The 19,057-nt window shown below is 42.6% G+C and overlaps 2 protein-coding genes across 10 annotated transcripts in view; one reads left to right on the top strand and one right to left on the bottom strand.

The window, feature by feature from the left end:
• MBTD1 (mbt domain containing 1) overlaps nt 1-6,841 on the bottom strand; it is a 35,353-nt gene extending 28,512 nt beyond the window's left edge. For 3 of the 7 annotated variants that reach the window (XM_032706321.1, XM_032706320.1, XM_032706318.1), the window contains exon 1: nt 4,811-6,504. The gene's annotated coding sequence lies outside the window, so the exon portion shown is untranslated. Of the gene's footprint in view, nt 1-4,810; nt 6,506-6,726 lie in introns of those variants that run through there. The other 4 variants (XM_032706319.1, XM_032706314.1, XM_032706317.1 and 1 more) reach the window with 3 other exon arrangements.
• A 578-nt stretch (nt 6,842-7,419) lies between these two features.
• UTP18 (UTP18 small subunit processome component) lies at nt 7,420-18,485 on the top strand. 3 transcript variants are annotated; one of them, XM_032706960.1, is made up of 14 exons: nt 7,420-7,777; nt 7,877-8,004; nt 8,120-8,215; nt 8,886-8,965; nt 9,202-9,287; nt 9,932-10,057; nt 10,913-11,087; nt 11,425-11,525; nt 12,274-12,364; nt 12,681-12,804; nt 13,698-13,872; nt 14,670-14,812; nt 15,371-15,430; nt 16,059-16,209. In XM_032706960.1, exons 1-13 carry the CDS (start codon nt 7,466-7,468, stop codon nt 15,393-15,395), a joined length of 1,662 nt encoding a protein of 553 aa, XP_032562851.1. In that variant the 5' UTR covers nt 7,420-7,465; the 3' UTR covers nt 15,396-15,430; nt 16,059-16,209. The 3 variants fall into 3 exon arrangements, 2 of the variants coding, with proteins under 2 accessions (XP_032562851.1, XP_032562852.1); XR_004360346.1 differs by adding an exon at nt 16,721-18,485 and having other exon boundaries at nt 7,466-7,777; nt 15,371-16,184; XM_032706961.1 differs by having other exon boundaries at nt 7,466-7,777; nt 15,371-16,209.
• Nucleotides 18,486-19,057: the final 572 nt, after the last annotated feature.

Genomic DNA, 19,057 nt, shown 5'->3' on the forward strand with positions numbered 1-19,057 from the left:
CATAATAGGTTTTTCTATAACCAAAAAAACCCTAAAGTCAGATAAAAACATAAGTTCTTGATGAATGCATGACAGTTAAGCAATTTCCAAAGACACTAAAGAAGAAATAGATTAACTGGTATATTTTTTCTGAGGCACATCCAACACATGCATTTTGATAGTGACGTTTTCACTTTATTAATATCTGACACAGCTCTGCTGAAACAGGGCTACTGCTACATGAGCTCCCCTTATAAAGCTGAGAAAAATATTTTTAAAATTTCAAAGTACTTCCATAACCCTTAACAGTACCTACTAAGTTTGAAAGGTAGTAACAGATAAAGAGAAAACAAAGAAAAATTCTACAATAGAAGCACAAGTTAGGAGAATGAAGTACAGCCAAGAAAACAAGAAGAATTAAGAAAGCCTTTGCCTCTTTCTCTTCTAGGCGTTAATTTTATTTAAAAGTCAATGTAGACAGAAAAATAATATGTGATTGGGCTTTTCTTTCTTAAATTGCATTTGGGTTCATAGCTTTAAGATTTCATCACAGTAATTCTCCAAATCCCTTTCCTAGAGAGTATATGCTGAACATCTTTATTGCTGGATCTCATCCGAGCCTTTTTCTGCTATGCTATCCCTTTATTATAATACTCTCTATTCTCCTTTGCAATCTGAATAAATCCTATTATGGAAGGATTTCCTAATAGTTAAAAGGGAGAACTGATTTCCACACTGACCCAATGTTAGAATTCAATTATTAAAAAAAAAATTTCCCCCCAAAACCCAGTTATGCAATAAGGCAAACACATTTAACACACTTAAACAGCTCTGAAACAAAACGACAGAAAAAGTCAGTGTGATGTTAGTTATGCACATATTCCTCAATTTGATATTAAACCCAATCAAAACCTTGGGTAGGGCATAACCTGACAACTCCCTGGAGGCACTGGCCATGGTACCCCTGGGCATTATTAGAGGAAACACTGAGCCATGGCAGGCAAAGCCCAGCCCTGACCTGCACTGGCAGCAGTGCCACCTGTCCCACCTCCCCTGTGCCACCAGCCACCAACAAGCACCACCAGTGACTTGTTTGTGAGTGCACGTGTGTGCAGCTCAAGGCAGGAGTTGAGCACAACGTTGCCATGGATACAGGATCCTGTGAACGCTGCCAGGAATTTTCAGATCAGAAGATGAAAACTAGTCCTCTTCCTCGAGGTTTCATGAACTCCTGAATATCTCTCAATATTTAAGTTCCCCTGACCACAGCCTCTGCTAACAAAATGTAATTCCATATGAACCATTCACAACAGCATTATCAGAACACCAGGATGCCTGGAAGGTTTTATGGATCGATGCTAGTGGTGTTTCAGAGCACAGTGAAGGGATCCCCTCCTTCATTCCCTCATCCTCCCCAAGTCAGCTGATCTGATTTCACCAGGAGATTAGGGCCTCATCCCACATCAGGGTAATTCTATGGGTTCAGCCCTTTATTGGAGGCTGCAGTACAAGGTAGTCTCAGGGACACCCCCTTCCCATTCCAGGCTGGAGAACCCCACACCCCCAGGGCAGTGGCTTTGCTAGCAGAGCTCTGAAATGCTCTCTCAGCTCAGAGGGAATTAAAGTGCAGCCCATTCCCAGTCCCTCCAACTCCCAGTGCTACAGCAGAGACCCTCCACAGCCAGCTCTGCTCCCAGTGCAAGGGAAGGGGGAAGAAGGGCTGGGAAGCTGGAGGTGAGGTGAAGGACCAGAAACAGGCTGAAGGCAGGGCCAAGATGACAATCACAGACACCACAACTGCACTTGGCTCTCTTTGTTCTTCTTTTGCATCACATCCATTTAGAACCTCGATGTTACTGCTAAGCCCTCTTTGCCAAAAAAATCCACAGATGAGAAGGAAAACATTGTCTAAATGGAAAGTTGGGGCCTGTACTAAGAAAAATCATTCTTCAGCATTATACAAGTTCCTAAGTAGCAATCATCAAGATTTCAGTTTAACTATGCTGCCAAAACAAGTCTCACATCACCTTTCCATTTTCTTAATATTTGGCCAAATTGTTCCAATTCAAAATTTTTGTAACTCAGATTTGCAATTCAAAAAAGCAGCTTTGCTTACTGTTTAAAAATAATACTGTACTTTATTATAAAACATTTCTATCTAAGTTTTTGCCAGAAAATGACCATGTGTGCCAGATAATTTACGTAGGACATTCTTAATGTTAATTTACAGTTATTGTCTGGATTGCAATTCTGGAGAAAGCACTCAAAATGTTTCATGAGACTTAGAAAAGGTAAGAGTTCGCAGGAAAAAAATACCAATTACTTTTTGCACAAAAGTAGGTGCAAGTTAGGGAAGATGATATGCAAATACCTATGCTGGAATTTTCCTAGAGAATATCAAAACATTTCTATTTTGATAATAAACACCACTAAGGTTCGTTATAACCCATGTTAAAACACAGCATTTGTAGAAATTAATGAAAAACATGTGGAAGCTTCTATAACCCTTCCTGCAGAACTTGCATGGACCCTGCATAAGAATAGGAACTCTGACACCTGAAACTGAGAAGAGATGGGGTATCAACTGAATTCAAAGGTCAAAACCATATCCTTAAAAGAAAGGACAATTTATGCCTCAAGCAGAATTATAACCAAGATAAAGCAGCTGCTTTGGTATAGCAGCAGCCTGCAATTCCTCCTGAGTTCTTGCTGACTGGTCCCATCTTTCTCTTTTGAACATTAAGTATAAAATTTGCCCCTTCCTGACTTTGTAGGGCCTCAATCTCTACCACCGACAGCTCCTGAAGTGCTGGTGGTCTCTAAACACACTGTGGGGAACTTCATCAGACACCAGGAACTTGGAACCATCTATCTCATGTACATGTTCTCTGCTCCTTTGCTATCCCCCCTATCTTCAAAAAGGGTAAAAGGAGGACAGACCAAGGGGCCTCATCTCAGTCCCTGGGAAGGTGAAGGAACAAGCAATGCTGGAAGTCATTTCTAGGCACATGAAGGACAAGTAAATTCTGAGTTCTTGTGTGTCTGAAGCAGCACCTCACTGTGGCAGCTGCAAAACACAGGTAAGCAAACAAAAACCACCCAAAATCAACAACAAACCAGTTTCTTACTCTTCAAAACTGGACTTAGGACTAAAAAATCAGGCTGAGGAGGTTTCTTTTCCTCAAAGCAGAATCGAATCAGTGTTGTTCACTTTTGAACAAATGTGGGAACATATTCCTGCCTATCCACAGGAACTGCTTGGAGCAGGAGCCTGGCTTGCTATAAAACAGAACCTTGTGGTGGGTTAATGCCAAAAGAGGAGTAGCTGGAGAGACTCCACCACTAATAGAGTCGAGCTGTACATTAAGCAGAAGCAACTCACAAAGAAAAGAACAAGCCAAACTTTGAAGCACCCCGGGTAAGGCTGATTTTCCTAATAAGATTACTGGTTCCTCAACAGGGAAGGGTTTCAGTCAGAGCAACATCAAACCTGGGGTGAGCAGGACTATTTGCTCGGGGGGGTTTCTTGCATTCTTTTCTTTATTGAAGGGAGGGGTGGAGAAAGGAGCTCTTAAGAACTGCTTTCTTATTCTGCCCAACTTCCCATTTTCCTGTTCTTCTTCTCCTCCCTGTGAATACTTGGCAACAGAGTATTTTTAAGAAATACTCTTAATTAACCATTACATAAGGCAAATGGTATGATAAAAGAATATAGTTAAGGAAACCGGTTTCCCTGAAAGCAGGAAGGCAACTCTAAACAAAAATGAAAATAACTAGTTTCTCACTCTCTTAACACATACTCTTTAAATATATATATATATACACACACATTAAATTTGATCAGCACATTATAGCATATGTTCTTTGAGTACAAGAACTACTCTTACAGCATAAAAAACTTGTCACAAAGGGTAAACAACGCATGGCCAAAACACAAAATAAAACTATTTAACGTTAATTAGACATCAAACACTTACTCAGGAAATGGCTTTAGTGACTTGATGAAGACTATTTGCTCAACTATTGACAACATTTACGAGAAAGCATTTTGAGGGTGAAAACTTGCACCAAAAATACTCAGTTATTATGTAACCAAACCTCTTGCCCCCAGGTAAGTGTAGCTGGCCAGGGGAGGATGATCCCCAACAGTCACAGAAAGGTTTCAAACCACTCCAAATGGTTGTTCTTACTATTCAATCAAGCTGGGGCACGAATTCAGAACGGCAGCAATCTGGAGCTTTGAGTACAAGAGCTGTAGCTTAAGGAAGGCCCACCAGCACCTCAACAGAGGGATCACTTCCTACATTCAGCTCCAACCCCCCAAAACATGACAGAAGTATGGACAGATGGTATCTGAGGCCAAGGTCAACACTGAGGTCACCACAACCTTCAGGCCAAGGGGCTGTGATAAGACAGAATCACTTTAATCACACATCCTTAACAGATCCAAGTGTATTTCCAAGCTAGTCTTAAAATTGATGCATGGCTTTTTTGTTTTCAAAAGTGTACTGATGTTTTATGCTACAAGCTCAGTTTTGGATGTTGGCATTAAAGAAACAAGACAATGGAACTAATTTATTACAACTCTTCTGAATGTAAGCTGGCCAAAATAATTAACAGTAGAATCCCAGCTTGTCCCTGTGGAACTGAAGCCTAATTGTGCCTCAGTACATGACAAAAAATAGAAAATTCAAACATGGTACCAATTTAAAGAAAACACACTTTCAGCTTTCATTTAAAACAAACAAACAAAAACCCCCAAAGCTAAACATCTTGGGATTCCTGGAAATCAGAACCAACCAAACTTATTTTTTTTATATAAGCAACTCACCTCTATCTGGAAATGTGCCTTCCACTCTTATTATAAGTAAAATCTCTGCTGGAAAATTACAGAAATGTTTTTTCCTGTCTCTTCATTTGCTATGTATGACAGCATTTTGTCTGAAGCCAGTTTCTGCTGTTTGCCAATGGTTTTGTCCATAGCCTCTTCCCCAGGGGGTTTCACACAAGAGGGGAGACTCTTTCATAAAAAAATATATCAAATTAGCAGGGGATTTTGGAGGGGGGTGTGATGATTAATATGTGAAATATCTGAGTTTTGAGAAAACTGAAAATCTGTTACAAACTCCATTATGTTTCTACAAAGCCCTTACAGGAATATCTGGAAGAGGCAAATACTTCACTTTAAACACTGTGTTACCATTAAAAAACAGAACAACAAACAAAACAACAAATTTAAATGCAAACCCTCCCAAAAAACACCACCAACCCAAACCCCAAAGTCTCCAACATCTGAACTCATTTCAGGTGCTCAGAGCCAGACTGAGCAAATGATCCCCCATGCCCAGAGTGTACTCACTTACCTGGGAAATGCAGGAATGCAGTAGTGGTTTTGCAGAAGGTACCAAAAGCCTTGCAAAATTAAATCAAATTTTAGAAGGTAAGAGAAACAAAATCCAATGAGAGGGAGCTTCTGTGCATGTTTTCATTGCTACCAGAGGCACCTCGCTCTTTGGGGAACAATGAAGGGAATTCTGACTTCCAGCCTAAAATCCTTCTGCATGTTGCACAAGCCCACACGCCTTCTCAAGAACAACTCCTAAACTACTCCTGTGGCATAAACAGTAACTACCACACAGCAGAGAATATACCTCTGCATGGTTCCCTACAGCCTGCATTGCACACTTCCTCAAAACTATCCCTAAACAGAAGCAATGAGTAAAGGCAATTAATCTATCAAGTTCTATTGCCTTTCTAAAGGCAATAAAAGGAATATATTGTTTTAGTTCCCACTTAATGTTCCAGATTAGACTCTCTCACAGCCTTCTTACTCCACTCCTTACAAGTCAAAATCAAACTGTTAAATATAATAAATAAGCAAATGCATGTTCTCAGACTTGTAAAATAATTTTAATTTAAAATACAGGAGCTTGCCCTGCAGCTTTTAGTTTTAACTGGGGTTAGATGTGAAAAATCACAACGGTTGCCACCCATATTTTAATAGATATTTTAAAATAAATTACTTTTGCACGCACATGAGTTTTTACCACAATCAGCATATGCTTTGTGGCAGGACTTTTAAATTTTAAAGCCACACTGTGGCAGAAATTGAGAAATTGCTAAATTTTAAACACTTCAAACATTTCCAGCAACAGCCTGAAAGCGAAACTGGTTTCAGGGGTTTACTGCTGCTCACAAAGAGAACAAAGTCACAATATCAGCGGTCATAAAAATCGCAGGGAGTGGGGAAGTGGCTACAAAGAATCCAAAACTTCTGAAGCGCCGATATTAAAGAAAAGTGCACAGCGTTTAAAACGAGCCTGGAAAACTAAACTCTGAATTAAGCTGGGAGCACACGAAGAAGTTGAGGAGCAGGAGAGCGATCGAGGGCTGGAACTTTTCTCCGCGGCAGGAGGAGGGAGAGGGGAGGAAAGGACAAAACCCGGCCACAACAAAGGGGTCCCGCCGAGCCGCCCCCACGTGCCCCGGCCGGACCCTGCCGCTGCCCCCCGGGACCCCCGGCCGGGGGCTCCCGGCCTCGAGCAGCGCCCCGGGGAGCTCCGGGGCGGACACACACCCCCGGCCCCGGGGGCCGCCCCCGAACAGCCCGGAGGAGCCCCCGGCTCCCTCCCACGCCCCGCGGGGCCGCCCTCTCAGCACGAACAGCGGAGGTCTCCCCCCCCACCTCAGGCCGCTCCCCCCCTCGGGCGCGGGGGGTCCCGCGGGGGCCGCTCCTCCCGCACTCACCAGCAGCTCCTTTGTGCTTTCCATCAGGCCCTCATGGGCAGGAGCCGCCCGCTGGCTGTGCCCGCTGCCCCCGCGGGGGCTGTGCCGCTGGGGCGGCCCGCGGCGGGGGCCGTGCCCGGCGGGGCAGGGCGGGGCGGGGGCGGCCCGGGCGGTTCGGCCGCTCCGAGCGCCGCGGACCGACCGGGACCGACGGCGGCCGCCGGGACATCAACAACACGAGCGCGCGGCTGCGCAGGCGCGGACACGCCCCCCACGGGCTCGGGCAGCGCGGGGCGGACCCAGGGCCGTGCCCCCCCCGCCTCCCTGCGGGCTGAACCATTCGCAACATGGGGGGTGGGCTTCGCGCCAGGGCTGGGGTGAGGCGGTAAGAGGGGCCGCCCCCGTTGGTGGGTAGCAAAGCGAGCGAGACGATGGCTTGGCGAGGCCAGTGAGGGCTCGCTGAGGAGCTTGTGCTGAGTGGGGTGAGCGCTGGGGAACTCCCCTTCCCCCGCGGGGGGGCAATGGAGCGGCCCGGCCGCGGTCGCGTCACGTGGAGCGCGGGGTGGGCGGGGGGGGTGGGGGAGAATGGAAGGCAAAGAAAGGAGGTCACGTGATCGTGGATCGCGAGGGAAGGGGCGGTGCTTGGATCACGTGGGGAGGGGCGGGGCGGCGGGCCAGCCTATCGCGGGCGAGGGGTGGAGCCATGAGGGGGACACACGTGACAGGGGCGCACGTGTTCCGGTTCCGGGTCCGGGGAGCGATGAGGGGCCCGGCGGCGGGGACGGAGCGGAGAGCCACGAAAGTGAAGAAAGCGTCCAAAATAAAGGCGGTGAAAAAAGCGAGGGAAGCGTCTCAAGCGGGCAAGGCGCCGAAAATGGCGAAAACGAAGACTCCGAAGCGGGCGGCAGCCGTGGCGGATCAGGCGGCGGCGGAGGCGGCGCGGCGCGCCCGGCACCTGAGGGATGTGAGCCAGGCGTCGGGCGCCGAGCGGGAGCTGGAGGAGCTGGTGTTCGGTGACAGCCTCAAAGTGGAGGAGGACGAGCTGCTGCGGCGCCTGGGCGGGCCCCCGAGGGTACGGCCCGGCCCTGCCCCAACCCGGGGGAGTCGGTGCCTCCTCCCTCCCCTCCTGCCCCCCGCCCGTGCTCACTTGGCCCCGTTTGGTTGTTTTCAGGTTGCTGCCACAGAGAGGAAAGGTCTCCAAGAAGACTCCAGCGATTCCGAGGTAGAAAATGAAGCGAAAGGCGACTTGTTGCCCAGAAAGCCGGCCTGGGTGGATGAGGATGATGAAGCCGAGGAAAAGTGAGTTCGGGTTTGCAGGTGGGAGCTGTGTATCAAACTTGTAAACTTAACTTGACTGTAAATGGCTGTGATTTGAATGATCTTTGTGTTCTCTGTGTGTTTTCTCTTCCTGTAGTGTTGACATGACCCATAAATACAGGAGGGATTTCATGAAAAGTGACGCTGAGAAGACACTTACTAAGAAAAAACTAAAAAGAAGACTTGAGGAACAGTGAGTTTCATTACTGTTTTTGTGGCTGACTTTATCGAGGTGAGATCATTGATCTCATGAATGCAGATAAATATCTCCAAGGTGGGTGTCAGAGGGTGGTGCCAGACTCTTGTCAGTGGTGCTCAGTGACAGGACAAGGAGCAATGGCCATAAACCAAAACACAAGAAGTTTCACCTCAGCATGAGGAAGAACTTGTTTCCATGGAGGGTGGCAGAGCACTGGAACAGCTGCCCAGGGAGGGTGTGGAGTCTCCTACTCTGGAGACATTCCAAACCCACCTGAACATGTTCTTGTGTCACCTGCTCCAGGTGACCCTGCCCTGGCAGGGGGTTGGACTGGGTAATCTCCAGAAGTCCCTTCCAACCTGAACTATCCTGGGATTCTGTGAGATACAATACATTTATGTGATGTTTATGTAAATTGCATTAGCACTGTCTGGACTAATTTGTTTAATACTTGTTTTATTGGAACTGCACAAATTAATTTGTCTTCTAGGGAGTTACACCAGAAACTGCGAAATCTTAAAAAATCTAAAAAGCTTGCATAGTGTTCTAAGCATGACTATTCCTGTAAAATTGTGATGGTGTATCTTCTAAGTGCTTAACTCATAGAGGGAAATTACTTTCTCACAAAAGTTATTTTTTTCTCTCTTCCCCCTTCTCTTTCAAGGTTTCAGCAAGCCATGGGAGGAGTTCCTGCCTGGGCTAACTTAGAAAACAGGAAGAAATCCAAAAGGACTTCAAGTGATAGTAAATAATTCTGTTCCTATTCTAATAAGTGGTTCTGTGATTCTTTGTTCAGCTTCTTAGAAAAATAATTATTTCTGATGTTTTCTCAGTTTGAGTAGTGTGATAATATGGTGGATAAGTCACCTTTATTCCTTCCTTCAGTGTGCTTTGATTTAACTTGTTTTTGTAAGGAATTTGTAGGTTTTGATGTGGATATTTGTGCAATTGACTGTTTCCATGTGCTTTGGTTTCATGAGGTGAGAGTGATGAAGATGATGATCTTCTACGCAGGACTGGCAATTTCATAACGAGCTCAGAGTCCCTGCCAAGAGGGATTTTGAAGGTAAAGATAAGCCTTATCTTTCCACTTCAGTTTGACCCACACTGTGATTGTTGTTGCTGTGTAAAATTAGTGATTATGTGAATTTCTTGTTTCTGTAACTAGAAGCTCTAAAGGGTAAGCGTTGGACAAATTGAATATTTCACTTGAAAGCATGAAGCAATAAATTGAGGTGTATTTTTCGAAATAAGGATTTTTATGTACTCTGAAGTAGGATCTCGTAGTAGCATTTTAATTTAGGATTTAAATGTAATTTAGGACTTTAATTTAATAGGGAGGTTGGAATTCTTCCACAGCTGTAAGGTACTGGCGTGGTCTTTGAGAAGTGACAGAGCCTTAAGCGAGTGTTTCTTCTACTGTCTCTTCTACAGCTGTTTCAGATGGGTCAGAATGCAGCTGGATTTACACAGAGGGATAATTTCAAAGGCAGTAGAAAGATTGGTGGGTTCAGCCTGGGTTTGCATCACTGCACTGGAGCAACTCCCTGAACTGGCTCTTTGTGCTCCACTTATGTCAGGCTTCCTAAAAGTTCATCGTAGGGATTGAGGTCTTGCTCTTGTAGCATAAAGTGTAATTAAATTGCCTTTTCATCAGCATTAAGTGTTTAGATTTTTTTTTTTTTTTAGCCTGTTTGATCTGTGTTTTAGATGAGCACCTGCCTGCCTGCAAACCAGGAACGCTTTGCCAATGGAAAACTGGTGACTGTGCAGTTCCATCCTTCAGCCCAAGTGGTCATGACTGCGGGACACGATCGGTCTGTGTCGCTCTTCCAGGTGAAGAATTCCAGCCTATTCTGTGCAAATGGGCACTAATACAGAACCTTTTTTTTTTTTTTTTTAATAGCCTGGACTGACAGACTTTGTTTTCCCTCTTCCTGTGCACACAGGGTTGTAATGTCTGTGGTTAAGATGGAAATTCTTTGGTTAAAGGCACCTTGGAAGACGTTTCCATCTGTGACTGCATATCAAGCATGTACAGAGTACAGGCAAACTTAGTTGTATTAGAGTTTTTGGTTGAAGATTTGTTTTTGAAAACATTTGGGTTTGAGGTTTGCAGTGATTTGGACCAATGAGGTTTTCTGTTCATAAGCCTGTAATGTGGGGAGCAGTCCACTTTCATTTAAAACTCTGATATCGCTGTGAAATCATGTTGGGAATGGAGAGGCTGGACTGCAGCAGGAAGAGGTTCATCCTGGGACACTGCCCTGTTCCTCTGAAAACTAAGATCATAACTCTCTTTAGGAAGTTTCAGCATGGCCCAGTATCAGTGGAATGGTCAGGCACAAGTGGAATTGGATAGTCCCAGAAGGCTGCAGGAAAAAAAAAAAAGAACAATTCAAAGCAAATGTTTCCATTTAGAAAAAGCACCATAGTAGTGATGATTTGAACAAAGCATGGGCAAGACAGGGAAGGGCAAGTGGTGTGAAGTGTATCCAGGAAGGCTGGGAATGCCTGTTATATAGGGTGAGGAGCCAAGAGCCAGGTTATTTGTGGAAGAGAGGAAGAGTTTAATGCTTCAGGGTGGTTTACCTCTTGCTTGTACTGGCTACTTGATATGTTTTTTCTATTTAAAAGTATTTGGTATGTTCCTCAATATGATAACCTGGTTTGTTATGTTCTTTTTTGAAGGTGGATGGTATAAGAAATCCAAAAATACAGAGCATCTATTTAGAGAGTTTTCCAATTTACAAGGCTCGTTTCAGTGTTGATGGAGAACAAGTTATAGCCACTGGTACTCACCACAGCATGTTCTTTGTGTATGACATGATGGCTGGAAATATTATTCCTATACCCAAAGTCCGAGGTAGGTTTTTCAGTGCTGTAAGTGCCTGGGTGTAGTTGAAATTGTCCCAAATAGAGATGGCACATGAATTTGCTTTAAAAGGAAGTGCAGTGAATTGTTGGAGGTTATATTTTTATCTTGTCTTCAGGGAACAAGTCCCTTTAGTTTTAGTTTTTCTGGGGTACTAAGCATTAATTGTCACACATAAGCAAGGTTGAGTTTAGCTTTGCTGTGACAGTGAATTACAGCAGTGAAAAGCTGAAGTGGAGTCAGGTCTTACTCATATTCATCACACCTCTGAATGTTGAGGCAAAAGAATAAATTATGCCTATTTCAAGTTTTGAATCTCTTTTTAAAGGTGTGGAGGAAAGATTTCTTAGAAACTTCGAGCTCTCTCCAGATGGATCATTTATGCTGCTAATTGGAACCTCAGGTTACCTTCACTTGCTGTCCATGAAGGTAATTTCTCCTTGTGGTTCTTGGTACCTTTTCCCTTTTGAATCTGCTTATATTCCATCTGCAAAGCAATCTAGCTTTCAGTTGAAACAAAGGCATGACACATACTGTGACAGCCTTCAAAAATGTGCTGCTGACTCAACTCACTGCAGCTTTAGAGAATTATTTTGGGGTGTCTTGAGAATTCATTCTGCTCTGCAGGTCTTTGGGGCTGCTGGGCGTCAGGGCAGAGTTGGGAAAAAGTCGTGTGCCAGTGTTGAACTTCAGCTTTGTGCTGGCAAAAGGAATGGCCTCAGCATGGAAACAGGCATGCATGGAAACAGGCATCACCCTCTCTGGGGGTGGGAGAAATATAGGACTGCTTTTTTGAGAGTCGTGCTAGTGCATGCTGCTGTACTGTGCTCATGAATCATGCCAGATACTGTGATTCATAATGCACAGTGAGCTTTTGCAGTTGAATTTTAAAATGCCATATGATGGCAGCTGGTTTTGTTTTAAACTCTTACAAGGGTAGAGTTTAAAGAAGAAAGTTCAGTTCTGTTGTATAACTCACACCCTGCAGTGAGGGAGCAAATGAGTGTTTGTTGGACCAGCTGTTGTTGGACTCAGGAGCTTCAGTGCTCTGCTCTGCAGGCCCTGAAAATGTTGATGCTGTTCTTTGAATGTCAGGGTAGCTAAATAAAGATTTTTGTGGGACAGGAAACAACTTTCCTACAGATTTTTGGTAGAATCACTATTCTTCATCCTACAGACAAAGGAACTGATCAGCAGTATGAAGGTAAATGGAAGGTGCACTGCATCTGCTTTCACTCCAGACAGCAGCAAAATATACAACTATTCAAGTGAGTATTCCAACAGCACTAATCCTCATTCCCTTTAAATTGCATAAGTTTTTAGAAGTCACTTAGTCTTTATGAAGATAATTAAAAAACCTTGTCAGTATCTGTCCTAAAATTACAACCAAAAGATAAATAATGAAATAATGGAGTTAACTATTTTAGTATGCCTTTAATTGTTTTGTTTTTTAAAAAACTGATAATGGTGATACATTTGATATTTTAAATGAGCTCTTAGTTGTCATCTAATGAAATATATTTTAACAAAATAGACAGTGTTGTGTATAAATGGTTTCTGTAATCTACTTGCTTCTGCAACCAGAGGAAGGCGAAGTTTTCATTTGGGATGTGAGAAGCAGGAAGTGTCTACACAAATTTGAAGATGAAGGTTCTTTGGAAGGACAGTGCATTGCTGTTTCAAAGAACAACCAGTATGTGGCATGTGGGTAAGTGACTGACTGGGGTGTGACAGGTTTTTCTGATCTCATTTTGAAGCTCTTCAGTGAACTTATTGGTGGCTGGTGAGTGTAGGAACGTGGTTCTGATAAGCTTACAGTAGATGTGAGTAGATGAATATTGCCTGTTTTATGATGATAATTTAATTTTTCCTGTATAAATATAAAATACCATAGTACACCTCACACCAGCATCACTGCTGTTGTTTTACTGCTGCCATATATGGGCTCAGCAGTTTATTCTGAAATCACAAATTCTGTAATATGGATGTTGATTCAGGGTCTTCCCCCTTTTCTAGTTCTCTTTCCTGTCCTCTGAATTTGGCTCCTGCAAGGATGGCACATTAGCCTTTGAAAAGCTGCCTCAGCTCAAAGCCACAAGCTGACAGTGTTTCTCTAAGTGTATTTAATGAGATGCAACTTCAGCCAGTGTATTGATTCTTTTAAATGAAACTAGCAAATAAATACTGAAGAACAGTACATATTTTCTTAGCCCATTGTAGAAAATGATTTAAAAGTGAACTTATTCTACAGGTATAAAAAACCCCACAACTGAAAGCTTGAAATTATTTCAGAATGTTTTGTTACCAAGCTCTCACTGCTTTGAATTCTGGTAAGAGATGAGCTCATCAAGGCTCTCCAAATTTAAGTGGGTCTCTTCATATATAAGTAGAAAAATCTCCTCAAACTAACAAAACTCTAAAGCCCTCCACTAAATAGTGTTATAACTCCAAAGGAAAATCAAGCTCCAAACAAAATACTGATACAAACTCCAGGAGAGAACTGTAAATTACCTTTTCAGGTGAATGGTGGCTAGAGATAACAAGGTAATATGTACTGAAATGTCACTTTTTTCATACAATCTTTGTTGTTTCTTTCTTCAGTTCATCTTCAGGGGTTGTAAATTTATATACCACTGATGTCTGTCTCAAGGAAAACCGTCCTAAGCCAGTTAAGGCCATAATGAACCTTGTTACTTCTGCCACCTGTGTGACCTTCAACCCCACCACGGAAATTTTGGCAGTGGCTTCCCGTGATGCTGATGAGGCTGTGAAATTGGTATGTTCAGCTTCTTTTATTGCAAGCTTTTTTTTTTTTATCTTGATGAAAATACTGCTGGTGACATAATAAAACTGATAATAAGCAGATATGGATACTGCAAAATGTGCTGGGCTGACCAGGTCAGGACATGTACAAGATACTGGAGATTTATAGGGATATAAGTTTATTTTCTTTAGTGAAGTTGTTCTGAAAATAACATCTTATGGTCTAGTTTACCTTTTCTATTTTTAAAATGCCCTTTAAAATACCTAGAACTGTTCAAAGCCAGGCTGGATGGGACCTCTGAGCAGTCTGGACAAGTGGAAGGTGTCCCTGCCCAGTTGGAACCAGATGAACTCAAAGGTTCCTTCCAACCTAAACCATTCTGTGATTCTGTTTCACTGCTGTAAATACAACTCAGCAACAAATGTGAATTTTCAGCAGCTGGTAACTGTAACCATCTCACTGTGGGGTTTTTTTTTCCTAGCTCATTCAAAATTTTGCCAGCTATGTCAGAATTCTGGCCAACAGTGGAACTGTTGAATTAATCTGAGGGTTTGGAGGCCTGCTTTTATTGCTTACATGTAATTGCTTAAAAAGAAAAGAATGGCAACAACTGGCTTCATAGTGTGTTCCCTGCTTCTTTTCTCCAGTAGAATTCTATATATAGAATCATGTAGGGTAGGAATATGACTAAACATTTGAGCTTAACATTGACCTTCAGTGTTAAATTTGTACTTTAGTTTTATTTTTGGTGGCTTTTTCCTAATTGGTGGCTTTTTGCTAATTGTAGCTTCTGACCTATTTCTCAATAGGTGCACATTCCTTCATACACTGTGTTCTCAAACTTCCCGGTGTTCAGAAGAAAACAGATTTATCTTGCTCAGTCTATGGACTTTTCTCCCAGAAGTGGCTATTTCTCTGTAGCAAACAACAAAGGCAAAGCCTTGTTATTTAGGTAGGTACTAAGTTAGGCTCATTAATCCCAGGTAACATGTTTATATTCTGTGATATGGGGCAGATGACAGGTGAGTGATAAGGTTTGACTTTGTGATCTGAATTCAGCCGTTGAGTTCATGGAGTGTGGAGCTTGTTTTCCCTTTTGGAGAATGAGCCTTGTTTATTGTCTGATTATAAAATACACATTGTTGCAGATGGCCCTGTCAAAACTGTCATTGGCTTTTTTTTTTCCCCCTGCTGGTGTGGTCAGGAGCAGTGATAACTCTAAGCAGGAATATTTCTTTTTTTAAAGTCACAGCTTCATGATGCTTGAAAAACTTTTTAGGATGAGATTTTGACAGGGAGAACTTACAGAAAGACTCCTTTACTTGAACTGCATATTATAAAGGCACTTCAAGTAACTCTAGCATGTGAATGGTTGCTACCTTTAACTACACCTGTGTTTCAGGCTGTCTAAGAATACTCAGTGACACTGTTGAAGAGTTGTTTCTTTGTCTTGTTCACTCAACAGATTACTGAGAAGTTTTAAATCTGTCTCAATGTTTTTTTCCTTTAGGCTGAAACATTATTCATCTTTCTGAAGGAAGATACTGGAGAAAAAGGACCAGTATCTGAGGTGAACTGCTGACAACATTGACTTGAGGAACTTTATTTTCATTTTGCTACCTCCACCTCTTTATAGATGGCAGGAAGAAATTCATAACACTGTGTGATCTGAAACTGGTCTGGATCACTCATGTAGAAGGATGGGCTGGAGTAGGGCTTGCCTTGTCAATCCCAGATTGCCCAATAGAGCAAGTTGATAGTTCAACTAAAATCTGTCAACAGGACTGAGGAGAAGTTAATTGATAGTGTAATTGATTATATTTAAATCAGTCTCAGCAGTGTTGTAAAACTGGCAGATGCTTGGCCTGATCCTGTTATGGAGTTGTGTAAGTGAGCCCACAGGAGTCTGCATCACTTCGAACTCAGATTACAAACATCACTGAAGTTTAAAGCCCAAGTTTGTGTGCAGATACGATTTTATTGAACACTTAAATGTCTTCTTGGGAAACTGGAAAGACCTGTAGCCTTGGCAGTAATACAGTAGTTCTGTTTGACAAGAAATGTGTTGATGAGGGGGAGCTGAACTTGTTCAGACTGGAAGCAGGTCTGATTGCTGCATGTTAAGCTTGCACAGGATTTTGTGATGGCTCAGTGTTTGGAAGATACTAACAAAATTCTCTGTGCTGGTCTTTCCCCAGGTGTTGTAACCTGCAGATACGAGAACGCTGACAAAATCAAACAAGTCTTATTTATATGGAAGTTACAAAATACTAATAGAACATCTGTATTTTTGAATGTTGTTTTTTTTTTAATAAATATACCTGGTAAGTTTCCAGGCAACTTGTTTCAGCTTTTTCCAATGCTTTGTGTTATGCTCACAACTAAGATTTTATCACTTGGCACCCAAGCTGGTGATTTGCAGAAATGCCTAAGTGTCTTTAGTTGTTATGGGCTTGTGAAATATTCCAAAGCTGAAGGAGAAAGCAGTAGTTTTGTGTAAACTGGCCTTTGCTCTGTGCTTTTACCATGAGCTTTTCCATCAGCCTGGTTCATTTGAGGCTGGGTTGGAAACAGCCTTTTGCTGCCTGGAAGAGCACATTCACCTCAGCCCTGTTGATGCAGGAGTTGAAGCTCAGCCCAACTTCCTGGGCCAGCCATAGCTTAAAGGTGGCCTAAACCAAGAGGTGAAGAAAACCCACCCCATGTTGTGCTTCCTGCCTCCTGTGTCCCAAAAACAGCTGCATGTAACATGGTTTTAATTCTTAAAGAAGACCCCAATCATTTTTTTCTGTGAAAGCAAAGAATCCCGAGTATCACGTGATTTTTTTAAAAATAATTTGTGAAATTCTGATGCCATCAGTGTCACCCAGCAGGGATTGTGCTGGAGCTGCTGCTGCTGGTTCTTCATCAGCTGCTAAATCCTGCACCTCTGATCACGCTCTTGCTGAAGTGGCCGCTTCTTTCTTCTTAAATACGTGAACAAAAAGTTGACTAGGAGTCTGCTACAGTGCAAACCCTGCTTTGAGAATAAATTGTGACCAATGTGTCTGTCCACTTCACAGCAGGGAGCTTTTTGGGCAGTAACAGCAAGAGCCAAGGTGCTTCAGTAACCAGCAGTGAAGTCATTAAGCCTTCAGTGAAAGTGGCATTGCAGAAAATGCACTCCGAGCCTGAGAAAAATTATATTCTAGAGCCATGTCAAAAATTTTAAATACATGAGCCTATTGTTGAATTCTTGTCATGCTGTTTTAAAAAGCAAAATGGTGTTTTCTGATGTAATGGATTTTTGAAATCGCTTTGCAAATGATTGTAAGATGAGAACTTGAATTCACAAATCTTGGGAAAAGCAGAATAGGCTGTGGAGGTGTTAAACTGAATACAGTGTTTAATTGTACTGCAGTGCTAAACCTAAACTAAAACCCCTGGGATGGAAGAGTAAAATTAAATCAGAAGCACACTTTATTAAGTTGCTTGCTATAGGATTCTTCTGTTACAAACAAATCTGTCTAAAATCTAGCTGGGGCTGAGACTGTTGAGTTTCAGAAATCCAGGTGCTGGAAGTGGTTTCTGACTTCACTAGAGGGCAGCCCAGCATTGCTGTTGGGAGGTTTGGCTGTTGGATGTTACTGAACAGTTTGTCCCATGACAGCTCTGCTGATGGGAGAGGGTTTGGTTGTGGTTGGTAACATAATTCCCCTTTTCTCATCGTCTCTGTATTTTACCAGGTTTAAGTAGTGTGACTTCATCCACAAAATTTTTAAATCATTTTAAATAAAAGATTTCTGAAAAGGTAAATTTTGGAATATGTGACCTGTTACCAGATCACTCTGAAGTAGCTGTGAAGGGGTTTAATGCCATTTCATCTACTTGTCCTGAGACTGTTCCACTCCTTGCACAGTATGTGCTTCTCTAATTTACCCATTAAAAAAATAAAATCCCTAATCCAGTGACTCAAAGCCTTTTAGGAAGTCCTTGGCAGATCTGGGATTAGAATTTGGGAATTACTGGGTCCTGGACCTCTTTAGTTTGCTTCAACACAATCAATTCTGCTGTTTTTCCTTGCCCATCCTGCTGACTCCTGGTTGTATGAGGTCCAGATTGGATGGGACAGGTGAGTAAATGGAAAAGGTGTCATAAAACTGAGGTGCTGTGTGCTCTTTAATCACTGCAAATTACTTCAAATAGTGGCAGGAAGGAAGAAGAGATTAAATATTTATTTTTTGCAAATTCTCTGATGTAAATTGTGAATTTTAAGCTCTGCTGAGTTGCTGCAGTACAGGAATGTTAAAGCTTTGTGTTAAGTACCTTAATTCTTGATGTTGCCTTTTTGTCTTCTGGAAAACAAAACTTATTGCCCCATCCAGTATAAGGTAGGGAAGACTTTTGCTCTGAGAAACAAAGGAAACCTCAAGGTATTTGTTGCAGTCTGTAGTGGGTTTTGAGCAATGGCACTTCCACGAACTGAGCAGGTCTTAAAAGTTGGATGATATGCAAGAAACTGAAACTGTTACTGGTGTGTCTGGGGATATTTCTTTGGAATGGGATGAATTACTGTTAAGTACACTCATTGCTGTACTCTCATTCTGAAAAGCTCAGCTCTTTGTCACTTTGCCATGTGTTAGGAGTACTTAAGCTTCTGACCTATTTAAAACCTCTGTGTTTAATTCCTTTTTTTCTAGCACGGCTTTTTTTTTTTCCCCCCAGCATTGCTAAGCTGAAGTTCTTTTAATGAATTATTTCTCTGCTTTTCCTCTCCTTCCATTCTCCTTGGCAAAATAAATTTTATTGATGTGGCCCATGAAATATTTATCATGGCAGCCTTTCCCCTCCAGGCTGTGATCTTGTCCGATTTTGCAAGCTAAAGAGAATTAGTCTGGTTGGTGCTTAGAAAGGAAACCTCCAAGAACAGAAAACCTGACTAGGTGTTAGAGTAAGTCTGGGTATTTAGGAGATTATTGGGTTTGCCACTAAGTCTGTCTTGAATCTGCTGTTTGACCCTGCACCTGTCCAGGAGCTGTGTTTGTGGTGCAGGTTTAGCAAATCCTTAAAGGACTGAATGATTATTTTTTTTTTCTCCCGTGTCTCATTCAATATCCAGGATTACTGCTCTCAAAATCATTTGGGAAGTTACAGTTCTCTAAACCTCTTCCATGTGGAACTGTTTCAACGGCTACATGATTTTCCCAACTGTTTGCTG

The sequence above is a fragment of the Chiroxiphia lanceolata genome, chromosome 19, assembly GCF_009829145.1.
Source record: "Chiroxiphia lanceolata isolate bChiLan1 chromosome 19, bChiLan1.pri, whole genome shotgun sequence".
NCBI classification, from domain to species: Eukaryota; Metazoa; Chordata; class Aves; order Passeriformes; family Pipridae; genus Chiroxiphia; species Chiroxiphia lanceolata.

Bases quoted from the DNA above. Each gene is read 5' to 3' on its own strand.
- UTP18 (XM_032706960.1), top strand. From the start codon at position 7,466: ATGAGGGGCCCGGCGGCGGGGACGGAGCGGAGAGCCACGAAAGTGAAG. The intron at 8,216-8,885 runs GTGAGTTTCATT...TTCTCTTTCAAG, and splicing joins AAAAGAAGACTTGAGGAACA to GTTTCAGCAAGCCATGGGAG. The intron at 12,805-13,697 runs GTAAGTGACTGA...TTCTTTCTTCAG, and splicing joins AACCAGTATGTGGCATGTGG to TTCATCTTCAGGGGTTGTAA.